Source organism: Tigriopus californicus, chromosome 12 (genome assembly GCF_007210705.1).
Source record: "Tigriopus californicus strain San Diego chromosome 12, Tcal_SD_v2.1, whole genome shotgun sequence".
In the NCBI taxonomy this organism is placed as follows: domain Eukaryota; kingdom Metazoa; phylum Arthropoda; class Copepoda; order Harpacticoida; family Harpacticidae; genus Tigriopus; species Tigriopus californicus.
In genome coordinates this window covers 2887351-2900137 of record NC_081451.1, presented here as the reverse complement: position 1 = coordinate 2900137, position 12787 = coordinate 2887351, and the positions used below count along the sequence as shown (strand labels likewise).

At 40.8% G+C, this 12787-nt stretch overlaps 1 protein-coding gene across 1 annotated transcript in view; it reads left to right on the top strand.

Annotated features, from left to right (window-relative positions):
* The first annotated feature begins 2220 nt into the window (after window positions 1-2220).
* Window positions 2221-12787, top strand: part of LOC131892046 (uronyl 2-sulfotransferase-like) — a 34251-nt gene continuing 23684 nt past the window's right edge. Inside the window, exons 1-4 of the mRNA XM_059241774.1 lie at window positions 2221-2494; window positions 2566-2821; window positions 2877-3212; window positions 4602-4800. Coding sequence (XP_059097757.1) covers window positions 2445-2494; window positions 2566-2821; window positions 2877-3212; window positions 4602-4800 — 841 coding nt within the window. The 5' untranslated portion in view covers window positions 2221-2444. The remainder of the gene's footprint in view (window positions 2495-2565; window positions 2822-2876; window positions 3213-4601; window positions 4801-12787) is intronic.

Sequence of the window (12787 nt, the reverse complement as noted above, 5' to 3'; positions counted from 1 at the left end):
GGTGGACGGAATATAGTACTTCTTTTTGGTGCCTCGACCTCGGAACTTCATTCCCGTGAGTAATAGTTTTTGAAAAGCGACCTGTGAACTTCAAGCCCGGGCCCCAATCCAGGTTCTGAACACTCCCAGAGTGACAGATGAGGTATTGAGGTATTGCTTGTGTTGTGCCATTCGACATAAGGCGCGTTTGTAGGACAATAAACTCTTAAAGAGTCTAAAGGCGTCTTTCGTTTTGAATAGAGCCCCTACACTGTACAACCTTTTGCCCTTACCTCTCCGACAATTCTACGTAGAATATGAACCCGAGCCTAGTTTTATGCGGGACTTTGACCGTTTCCTGCAAACGATACTTGACTAGCCCTACGTTTAGGAGTGACTCAAAGCGGCAGGCACTAATTCGTTAGTAGATCAAATTTTCTATAAAACATAACTTGATTTACGGATAAATTGTGCCCCAGCATCGGCTAAAAATTCATAAAAGGAAAAAAAAGGATTCAAAATGTGAATTCAGAGTTGACCCTGAGTCCAGACGAGTTTACCTCAAAGTTTTTGAGCAATGCGGCTTTTGTTCTCTGAACCTTTAAAATATCTACTCCGGGAGTGCTTAAAATTGGGTTAAATTCTCCTTGAGTGATTAGGCCGGACCAAAAATTCATGCAAAGAACTACCGGCCATTTTTTGGACAAGTTGTCAATCGTCATCTCTATGATCACTTGCTCCAAAAATGGCTTCGTCCCCAACATAAGTTGGGGACGAAGCCATAAGCTGGGGACATAAGCTGACTCAATTCTTTGGCGAAGTTTCCAAACATTTGGACCAAAGATTAGGCGTCGATATTTTCTTTTTATATCCTGCTGGCTTTTGACTTGGTGCCACATGCCATGCTGATTTCCGAACTTTATAAGGGGGCTGTCCAAGGTAGATTTACTGCATGAATCTCAGATTGGTTGTCAACGCGTCGTCGTCAGCGGAGAACCATTGAATTGGGCTACAGTGGAAAGTGGCATTGTTCAGGGGATTGTCTTGGGGCCCGATTCTGTTTCTGATCTTCAATCCAGACATGCCTTGAAGCGTTTAGTGTTTCTAAACACTGTCAAAAGAAAAGAGCCGGAGGAGTGCAAGAACTAATGAAAAATGATTTGGTGTTAGAATAAAATAATGACTTTGATTAACAGCTATGATTTTAATTAACAACAATATATTGCATTAGTTTTCGCCCTATGGATTTGAATTGTACTTACAAGACAAGTTGAGTGGTTGAAACAATGATCCAATACTAATTACCATTTAAGAAGGTATGAACCTAATTCAATATCGATTCGAGTCGGAAAAATACCATTCATGTGATGTTAGATTAATGCAGGCGAGTCATTACCTCCCTTTTTCGAACGGTTCGATTTGACAAACATAAATAGCCCAAAAAATGGATCTCAGGCCCAAAGATGTGGGTTTTCGCTCCTCGCCTCTCAGGGCGACCACATTTGGGTTGTTGAATTCATGTCTTTCATATTGATGCTGAAATCCCCATGAAAGTTTTCTAATCCAATTGTATTTTGTTTTTAAGCTGTTGATTGACAAATTTAACCCGCAAAGAAAAGAGCCAACTTGCTATGTTACTCGTTGAAATTCTCTCTGTTTGGTCACGCTCAATCTTGCTTGGAGCGATTCTTCCGACGAAGCAACAAAGTCTCTTACAGATCGCAAAAAGCGGGAGCAGGTTCCAACTCCAAACTGTGAGACTGTGAAGCTCGAATTGTGTTGTGAATTACAATTTTATCGACACATTTTGCGAAAATCTGTGTCGTGTAATTGGACCATTATTAAAACAAACATGCAACAAGCCTCTAGTTGACAGCCACCATCCGCCTATCATATGTACACCAGGCTTGCCACCACTAAACAGTTGTCAATCATAATGTTACAAAGGTAGCCAACGAATGTGAATGTATGATTTTCTATTTAATTTGACTCTGCTAAGGATTACATTCTGAATAACGTTTAGAACATCCCTGTAAAGGAGAAATATTCCGAATTCTAGTCGACACTTTTGTCCAGTTTATTCTTAATTCTTCAGATTTGCGTCGAATCCAGTTAAGAACATCTCTCACTCCATCTCTAACATATGCAACTCAATGCACGAAACTTGACAAATGCACTTGGAGCAAATTAAGTGGGCAATGCAAGCAGTAGACACTTGAAGGCCAACTTTACACCCTTATTGGTTTCAAGCGTTCTACTTATGTTGTTCGTAAAGCTGAAGAATAGTCTCTCTTAAAGGTAGTGAGTGCTCTTCTCGGACAATTATTGTTTCGAATTTGGTACCAAGCTAAAAAACATTCAGCCATTCTCCAAGTGCTTGAGGCACAGCCATCTCAAAGCAACCTCCAGTTGTTTGACTCACAAGTGTGACTTTGAGGAATTCACAGGTGCAACATTGAAATAATATGCCGTTACCAATCAACTCTTCCATGGTTTCAACCGACTATCGATGTTGGTAAGTAACTCACAGTGTGAAGACTGGGAATAAAATACAATGACATATATCGGCAAGTCTTACCGTTTCAGGGTCCTCTTGGTCCTAGGAGTGACATTTCTCTTAACAAGTGTGCTAAATTACCTGGACAATTCCTTATTGATTTACGAACGTGTCAACTCAACTCAGGAACCACAAATTGATCAAGTACTAGTTGTGTATGATTTAGTACCAAGGGTATCTGATGAGTTTTCCCAAGAGCTCCAGGTATTCGGACGGACTCGTAGGGCCAAATTCAATGTTGTGGAACTTAATCACAAGCGGAAGGTCTTGTCCAGAAAAGATCAGGTAAGGAATCATGTAACACCCAAAACTGTTCTATTCATCCCTGTCCCTTTCAAAGGAAAAACTCGTTAAAACAGTATGGAGTCTGAACAGACCTGTTGCGGTGATGGACTCGGTCAGATTTGTGGATTTCTCCAACTTCTCGAGCATCGATGTCCGGCCGTTATATTTCGCTTTGGTGGAACATCCGGTTAGCAAGTTCATCGATTGGTACCAGAACTTTATGAATGCAAAAAGTACTTCACGTATTATCCGTCAAACATTTTGTTTGGGGCAATCAGATATTACCGCATGTGTAGCGGATCGCTTGGCCATGGATGTGAATACGTGCTTGGAGAGCGAGGACATCTTTTGCCGAGTCTATCCCGAGTTCGTGGACGATCTCACTATCATAGTAAGGCTTTTGAGTTTATTTTTTCCTCATGCTCATGACACTGGGGCTGAATGGGCAACAGAAAAACTAGAGGAACATGTACTTGGTCCTAGCCGTCAAAAAACAAAGGGTTGAAAAATACCTAATAGCACAAAATATACGTAAGAAAGCCTAACAAACTTTTATAAACTTTATGCAGGAAAACGCCCATACATGTTTTTCTAGTCTAAAACTAATCAAGAAGAAAGGGAAAAAGGCTTTTTTGCCATGCTTCCTCAGAGAGTTACATGGTAACTAATTATATAAACTCATAATACTAATCAGGAGCAATTGCAAAGAATATTTCGGAAGTCAGTCATGCAGGGTTTACAAAAACTTCAGTCCTCGCCAAACTCAATCCACACAAAAACACCAAAACAGTTTTACCTTATTGCGGTTTCCTGTCTTATCGATGTGTGGTCTTGCCCAATATTGACTATCGCACTCACACCTCTATGTTCTGCTCCTTCGAAGCCTTCATTATTTTCGCATTATTCCTGATGTAAAGGTACGCTCTTGATCCTGGCCAAATAAACATGCACTGCTAAGCCCTCACAATTTATTATGGAAAATATTAAAGCAATCAACGAATTTCAATTCTTCTTAGGCATAATTATCCTGAAATTTCTTTGTTTTTTTTTGTTTTTGACGCTTGTGAGACCAAAAATAGGATATGAAATTTTTTTGTTACGTTTATCAAAGAATTTGGTGTCTCTACATATCAAAACACATTTTGGCACATGGCAAAAGGTTCGTATTTGCAATGACTGGTGATCGCGCTCTTAAATAGGCTCTTAGAATAGACCTGCTTGTCGTAAGTGATTTTAAGCGATGCTTTAAATGTTATTACAAGAACAGACGATGAACTAATATTGATACTGCATAAAGCTTTAGTCGCACGCACGAAGCAAATTGATCCATTAACGACGTAAAGTTTGCGGAACGAGTTTAACCTTGAAAGTAATGCTGGTCAGGAGTGGTCCGAAGAAATGCATCTAAATAACAATTGAAAGAAGCAAGTGAGTCAGTGGGGTAGCAAAACTTTGCCACTGCAAGGCACTTAATTTTGCATTGCCCAATGTTCTTGTGCAATGATCGCTGAAAGTGAGAGAAATCCATGGTAAGGGCCTTTTGGGGGGGCCTGCTTTAATACGAACACAAAGACGCCTACTTTTACAACAAATCATTAGTGGCTTGTTCCTTAGGTTAGTACTCTGATTTTAATTTCCTATCAGGGACTTTGAAAAGCCCCATATTTAGTATTATTGAATGTACTCGTAAATTTGTCTTTGATTGTATTGATGGAGTTAAAATTTGTCTTTCTGCCAAAGATCAAGCCTTTTCGAGAAGAAACTCTTTCATTGATTTCAGCCCTCTTTTTGTGGACATCTAGAGCAATGTGAGGAGCCAAAATCTTCATGGGCCCTTCAAATGGCCAAATTTAATGTTGAAAAGTGGTTCCCAGCCATTGGGGTGGCTGAGAAGTGGAAGGAGACTCTAATAGTGGCCTCCAAAAGAATCCCTTCGTATTTTCAAGACATCATGGACTTTTCCTTATGGTACCAAAAAGGTATGCATGTAGATTCAGGCGTAAGTTTGTACTCGGTTATTAGTTTGCCAGTTATGGTAGCCAAGATGCCTAGGGGCCAATGAGCTCCCAGAAGTAAATGCTGCGTGTCAGATTACTTCACCCTCGGAATTGACCGCAGGTTCGCTCTTTCAAGTGCTGAAGCATCAACTCAACCTGCAATTTAAAAACATTGCAAACAAACTTGGTCTCGCCTAGCTTGGGATTGAACCAGGCATTGGAAAGCGAGGGCTCTATGAATACGTTATGGGCAGGGCTTGAGTTGAGCAGGGTGTTACTGTTTCAGCAACGTTGATGGTAACTGGACTCCGACAATGTATGTTGTTCATATGTCGAGTAGAAATTTGAGAGAGTAACACTAACCGGTTTTCTTGCCAATGCCTCGCTTCAGCTCTTTCGCTCATCCGAACATTCAAACTTCTACAATTTCTGCTCGACGTGAAAACAACATGTTTTGTCTGAGTCTACTGGTAACGCATTATGTTTGTGTAAAATTAACGGTATCGGTAATGGAACGCGGGTAATGAAAGTCTGATCCAAATACGGAACGAAATGACGGCTGAAGTAAAAAAAAAGTCACCTTTACAGCCTACATCTTGAAAAAAAGTCTCCTGCGAATTCAAAATTGGTTTGCCCTATTCAATTCCTCACATTTTTGTTTTGAAAAATGTTTTGATGTTCAACTAAGCAGAGCTCTGAGTCGTGGTTCGCTCCTTGTTCACTTTTTTTGGCCCATGATTTTTTTTTGACATATTCTAGAACGGAATTGTTTTCTACTTCTCAAATGCTTGCTTTGTTTCACCTCTTCCAATGATTCAGCAGCCACCAAAGTCTTAATATGCATCCGCTCTCCAATTTGTGAACTCTGGTTCGATCCTAGGCTATCCGAGTCCAAACTTCATGAAACTCTAAACTAACATGCAACAAAAACCTCAGACCAACTGTCACTTGTATAAGAAAAAATTATGTGATTGCATCACGCGGATTTTATACATATGTAACGCTCGAATCAAGTCTAACGAGATCAAGATACGAGACTCAGTATTACCTAGAAAAATGGAACAAGTATTGGTCTAGTTGGTAAGTCATGGACTGCCTTTTATTCGTGAGAAACATGGCTTAATATACAGAGAAGAATATGCGCTTACGGCGCCTCTTCCAAGTCTATCGCAACATGTTGGAGCATAGAGTCCCTCTATGGGATTTCTCTCATGACGATGCTTTAGTTCATTTACAAATATTGCTCTCTGAGAAGCTGACCACCTAATACAAGGGCTTAGATCCGTGTCACTAACCCTGGGGACTCCGGTTATTAACTTAACCTAACTGTTTTTTTTCAAAATATGTCATAAGCCCTCTTAGGTTCGACAATTCGGTACTTTAACCTCTTATTGAAGCTCACTTGAAGTCAAAAGAGATATCAGAAATATCTTTAATTTTTTACGCCCAGGCCACCAGCCCACAAAGCTCACAGAGAGAAAAAAAAATATTGACAGAGATCTCTTTGCCTGATGTTCCGTGGACAATCGAATACATCATCCTGATATGATATGGAAAAATAATGTACAGGATGAATGATTGCTCACGGAACTGGGTTTATTGAAATGTCTTGAGACAGTATATGTTAACGTCTTGTGAAAACTGCAAAGTTATTGGATTGCTCAATGTGTGTCCGTTTGGGGGCCAGATGTCACCCAAACGCCAACCCAATGCTCGCAGAGACGTCCTAATCCATCATAAGTAGTTCCTCCAGCCCGTCATTGCTGGTTAGACAAGGTCTCGGGAAGCTGTGAAATTTATTGACACTCCGAAGAAATCGATTCTCAGAAATTGATCGGACGTAATCTCGCAAATCCTCGATTGCCCTAACCAATATTCCTGTGACTATTGTGAGAATGGAGGATAATTTGAAGTAAGAAATATTACCCTCACGAGTTGATGTCACCAAGACGAAATCCGTTGTCGGCAATCAGAGAAACCCAATGATGGCCAATGTGACTTTTCTGACGAAAGGAAGCAGACCCTGGACATTGGTATATGAAAATTCTTGTTGCGGTCAGATGTCGTTCAAGTGCGGCAGTTTACAGAAGAAGCCGCCACCGTCCACCATGAGCCCTGAGACAACCCGTTTAGCCCCCATGAGGAAGAGGCGGAAGTCAACATTGTACGGGAAAGTTAAACCAACAAAGAGCCGCATTTTGGTTCTTGAGGAGAACAGAGTAAAACATCGTCCTTCAATGTGGACAGAAGTCTGAACTTGGAGCTCGAGGAGAGAAGTCAGATTTTAAGCCTCTCCGAGGAGGAACCACCTGCCATTGTTGAGTGCTGGGACTTTACCATTGTTGTAGTACCAAGAATTGGGAATAGTTTCGAAGGACAGAGATCGTTATCGTACGGGAGTAGGAAACCCAGGAAACCGTACAGAAGAGCAAGAGGCCCTGGGACAGTGCCGAGTCTGAGTACAGCACTTCGTCACCCTGTTAGTGGACCTGCAATCCCGACGAGTGGACGTCATCCGAGCATCTCCGTTACACCATCTCGCCAGACATCGAGCAGTAATTATTAACCCATTGATTTCATATGCGTATGTCCCCTTTTCAATTGGCCCAACAAACCCTCACTTTTCTTAACGAAGCAAGACAGCCGATAGGTGGTGTGTTCTTTAATGAATGAAGTAGATTGACTTGTACAGTTTGCCTTGAGGAGTAGCCTAGATTTCCCAGACGACCGAGATCGTGATGGCATCGTAGGGAGTAGAGGTAACAAGTGGTTTGTATTCAACTGTATCTAAAGTTCATCACTCTTGTAGCAGAAATCAGTAGTTAGACTCTAGAGTAGAGGTCGACTTTGATAGGCGCATTTAGACTAGGATTTTGACCACATTTTGCAGGATAGTTAGCCTTGAAGATTGGCCCAGATCTATGCCAGACAACCGAGATTGAACTGGGACCGTGGGGAGTAGAGGTAGCAAGCGATTTGTTTCCTTAATCATTTGATGATTGTTTGAGGACTTGATAAAAGAAGCTCGAACTATTGCTCGTGTGCCCTGATTAGGGTTATAACCGGATGTCTTAAGATAGGTCTAGGAAATTTAAGCCCTTGTACTAGGTGCTCTTCATCTTTGAGAGCTATCAAGGTATTTTTACCTAGTCACGGTGGTTTCAAAACCCTCAGAATCTTCAGTCTTGGAATGCCAAAGCTTAGAAACACATCAAATAGTTAGATAAATACATAGAGTTAATTGCGATTTTTTTTTTGGTATTGTATTGTAAAGACCACCCAAATCATGAAATCTGATGTGTGTAGGGTATTGGTTCGGAAGAAGCTTGTGAGGGATAATATGTCAAGGGAAACTCAAGAAACACGCCCGAAATCAGTCAACAAATTAAATGCATTTGACAAGGGGAGAGAGGTTGAACAAGGAGACCCCGAGTCTGAAGGTCCTCAAGGACTCTAATAACCGAAGGTCCAACGGCAAAAAATTCCACAGCTTGACCACATGAATCGAGACAAAATGTTGTCGGGAACTGGACTAACCACGGTCTGATTTCAAGTGCTGGCTAGTTTCAATGTGAGTGCGATTGTCATTGATTAACTTCGGGCCTCTCAAGAGAGGCCCATTCGATACCAAACTGTTGATCTCAATCACTCCATTTCTAATCTTGTAAGCCAAGTCAAGTTGAAAAGCTCGTTCGTCTCCAATTGATCTGATTTGGCTAATCACTTTTACATCATCCGCAAACTTCAACACCTTGGATCCGAACCGGCACGCATGTCCTCAATGAAAAAAAACTAATAACAGGGGACCCAAAACACTACCCTAGGGCACTCCAGACGGGACGGACACCCTTTTAGATTGCGTGCCATTTAGCACCACGCGCTATGTTCTGTTCGTTAACCAATCAGAGATCCAGCTCAGCGTTTCCCCACAGATTCCGACAGTTGTAAGCTTGCTCAGATGCATCCAATGACCAACTTTGTCAAATGCCTTCGAGAAATCCAGGTAAATAACGTCCAGACAGCATGCTTCATCGGGGGATGAAGTCAAATAATTTTGAAATGCAAGCAGATTTGATATCGTGGACCGACCAGGTAGAAAACCGTGTTGGTTTGGAGACAAAAGGCTCTCGCATTGGAGAGCATCAACAAGGGTGTCCTTCACCCTGCATGATTTTACATGGAATGATAGTTAATGAGATGGGTCTGTAATTCTCGCATTCTCTTCAATCTCCACCCTTATGAATAGGGGTCACATTTGCTTGTTTCCAGTCAGATGGAAAACTTCCACTCTAAAGGACATTTTGAACAAGATTGCCAAAGGAGCACTTACAACATCACTTAGCTTTTTCAAGACGAGGGTAGATATTCCGTCCGGACCACCAGCCGACGTTGCCTTCAATTTCTTGATTCTCCTCTCAACATTGCTCGGAGAGAAATGTACAGAAGACATTCCTTGACCAAAAGAGGAGACAACATTATTTCCCCTGATGTTTGGGCTTCTGGGTAGAGGGCATTGAAACACCGAAGAGAAATATTCATTTAGAACAACTGCCAGGCGCACGTCCTTTGACCTGGGGAAACCGTTCTGATCAAACAGAGGGCCAATGTCTTTGGACGCCTTTCGAAGGTTATCAACGTAGCCAAAGACACCTCGAAAGTTTGCCTTTTGTGAGAGTCTGTTTTCGTATGCTAGTTTAGACACCCGTGCCTTTTTTTGAAGAGGCATTTCTGTTTCTTAAATCTTCTGCGATCGCTTTCATTTCCAGTCACTTTAAATCTCTTCCACAATTTCGCGTTCTTTCTTGTCAGCTTTAAAACGTCTTTGCTGAACCAAGGTGGTCGTCGTTTTTCGCGCCTCCGTCTCCACGGGGAAGAAACGTCTCAATCTCGTGTCAAGTTCAGTCTTAAGTTTGTCCCAGGCCTCTTCCACCAAACCAATGGAGAATTCAGACACCCAATCGGTGTCCTGTTGGTTGGTTTATATTGGTACCAGCTCGGTGAAAATTTATATTTCCGTTTAAAATTTATGACCGAGCAATCAAAGTCGAAAAATTCTGGAGAGTCTCCATGCCCTTCCGTCATTTGTCAGATCTACAAGGCTTGTTCAACGGATAGGCTTGCAACCACTGGTAGGAAGTTAAAACCCGGCCATCCTTTTGCCTAAGAAGTTAATAACGCATCTCAATCTGCCACTCCCAAAGCCATATCCATCTTCATGAAATGAAGAGTCGAATATTCCAATCCGTGATCCACAATTGCAATGCCAAAGCTGCCGTTTTTAAAATTCAGAATATAGTGCCGCCCATTTTGATGCAGATGACTACTACCCGTGTTCTGACAGATTTAACGGGCACAGATGGTAAGGTAATCTTATCAACTGGTGGGCGAAAAGTGGCCTACCAGAAGGTATATCCAGTCTCGACGTCACCTCCAAAGCAAACTTTAAGCGATCAGCAAGATGGCTCAAAGTGCCGATTTGTCCCAAAATCAAGCCATGAAGTTGGTTAAAGTTCTTAGGAAGAGTGGGGAAGAGAAATAGAACCAAATATAAGACAGCATTTATAGAAGATCAATAAAAAATATGCCGATTTTTTGGTCGTTGAAACGATCGAAAGCAATGAAAAGTCTTTTCCTCTCTCGTTTTGTCGTGACACTCAATCGTTCTTGTATGATATTGCAAGTGCGCGTTCTGTGGAATACTACGAAATTGTGTGTTGGCTTTTAATAGACCAAGGTCATGGCCATCTCAAGATTAGTGGGAGTTTGATATTCAAGGACAGCACCCTGTAGCATAGAGGAGCAAAGCTGAAGCTAGGAGCAAGCTCCTAGCGATTTGTATCCTTAGTCATGAACAACTGGAATATGGACGGGGACGCTTGGTTTGGGAATTAGCTCTTCGCGGTTAAGTTAACGCATTATGTTCTCCTTCAAATGAGAATGATCCCAGGCAACAACAATTACTCATTTCAATTTTCAGCTTGATCGAGCGATTGGATTAAAAGTTATGCCGTCTTAAAAGTCACTACAAAGCTCTTCAATGAATGAACGAACTAGCCCTCTTGTGGTAATTGATTACCAGAAGGGGGCTAAGTCATTCATTCTGTGCTCTGTTATGTACTGCACTTTGAGAGGGCATAACTTTTGACCCAGCCGTTTGATTGAGCTGACATTTGAAATACGCCATCGCAGGGATCTGGGGCCAGCCTTATTTGAAGAAGAATTTAATTCATTGACTCGAATTGGAGTTGCTAATTTTCAACCTTACCATCCCCGTCCATATTCCAGTGGTTCATGCCTTAGCCAATTGATGATTGTTAGAGGCCCTGGTGGAGAAAGCTCAAACTATTGCTTGTATGCCCTGATTAGGGTTATAACCGGAGGCCTTAAGATAGGTTTAAGAAAATTGAAGCCCAGGTTTTAGGTGCTCTCCATCTTTGAGAGCTATCAAGGTATTTTTACCTAGGGCTTGGGTCAAGAGTTCCGTGCTTCCATTCACCACGGGATTTCAATCAGTGAGGACCTTTCACCCCTGGCTGGTTGACGGAACATGGTACTTCTTTTTGGTGCGCTACAAGGGAACTTCATTCCCGTGAGTAATCATTTTTGAAAAGCGGCCTCACGGTGGTTATAATTCCTGATTAAGTGCTTGCTCAAATGCCAAGACTTCTAGTTGCCAATTTCTTTGCTAATTAAACACAAGGAACAATTTTTGTGCAATAAGCATCTTTAAAAGTAGCTCATATTAGTAAATTGATGGGCTTAAAATACATTTTGAAGTATCTTTATGCAAAATCTAGCCATACAATATTATTAGAACTCTTAATTATGCACTGACATCAAATTTTATCAATATTTATTCAGCCGATGCTTAGTTATTACACTTTGACAGTTGCATTTTGCAATAAAATAGATCGAAAAATGACACAAACCTACTTTAGTTAATTGTAAAGAACAAATGATGTGCTTTTATGATATTATGAAAATAAACGATATTCTTTCAGTTTCATAAACATTTCCCTAAAGCCTAAAATTAATCAATATTGGCACCCAAAATCTCTCAAGTATTTGAAATGTCCAATTATTTGTTCTTAAACTTGGCAAGGTAGACTGGCCAATCATGTGGTTGAAATTTTACAAGGATACGTCTGCCAGTTTAATTTTCAAATTTGCCATTTTTTGCAAGGATTATTTTCTACGTACCAAAAGCATTTTCATCAAATGATAATAAAAATGTCTTAAACTTTACGATCACAACTAAATGAAATCATGGTTAACAATTATGATATTATAGTTATGAACTGTTTATTTTAAGTAAGTTTTATGTGATATTAAAAACTATTTTTTGATTGTTCTGCATGCTTTTGAGAAATGGAACGTTTCCATTTATTTTTGGGACATTGGAAAAACAAATTATATTTCTTGGCAATTTCTGTAAGGTATAACTAGAGCATTTTGCAGCCAAATTTGGTGCAAATTACAACTTTTGTAGGGTAATAGCGGAGTCTGTTCAATGGACTTTTATGAAATTTCAATTGAAGGCGTAACTAAGGATGCTCACAATGTCTATTAATAACGATTTCAAAAATGCCATCTTCTAATAGGTTTTCAGTGGATTAATATCCATATAAGAGCTACTTTTAATGATACATACTTTTTCAAATTTGGTCCTTCTGCTGTTTCAACAAGAAAAAATGCAACTAAAAGGCTTGCCATTTGAGCATAATCTTTTTGACTGTAGAGGGAACCACCGTGGCCGGGAAACTTCAAGCCCGGTATTGAGTCGTTCAGCCTTGACCTGCTTGTGTAAGGAGGCTTCACTCCAAAACGGTTAAGAGGCAACAAACGGATTGTGCCGAAGAAGCATGGTATACAAAGAGTTGCAAACAGGCTCCAGAGCACTTTGAATCCAGTAGTTGAGGCTAGCCTTCAAAGAAAGTTGGATTTAATCCAAGGTAGAATTAAGGCCTCC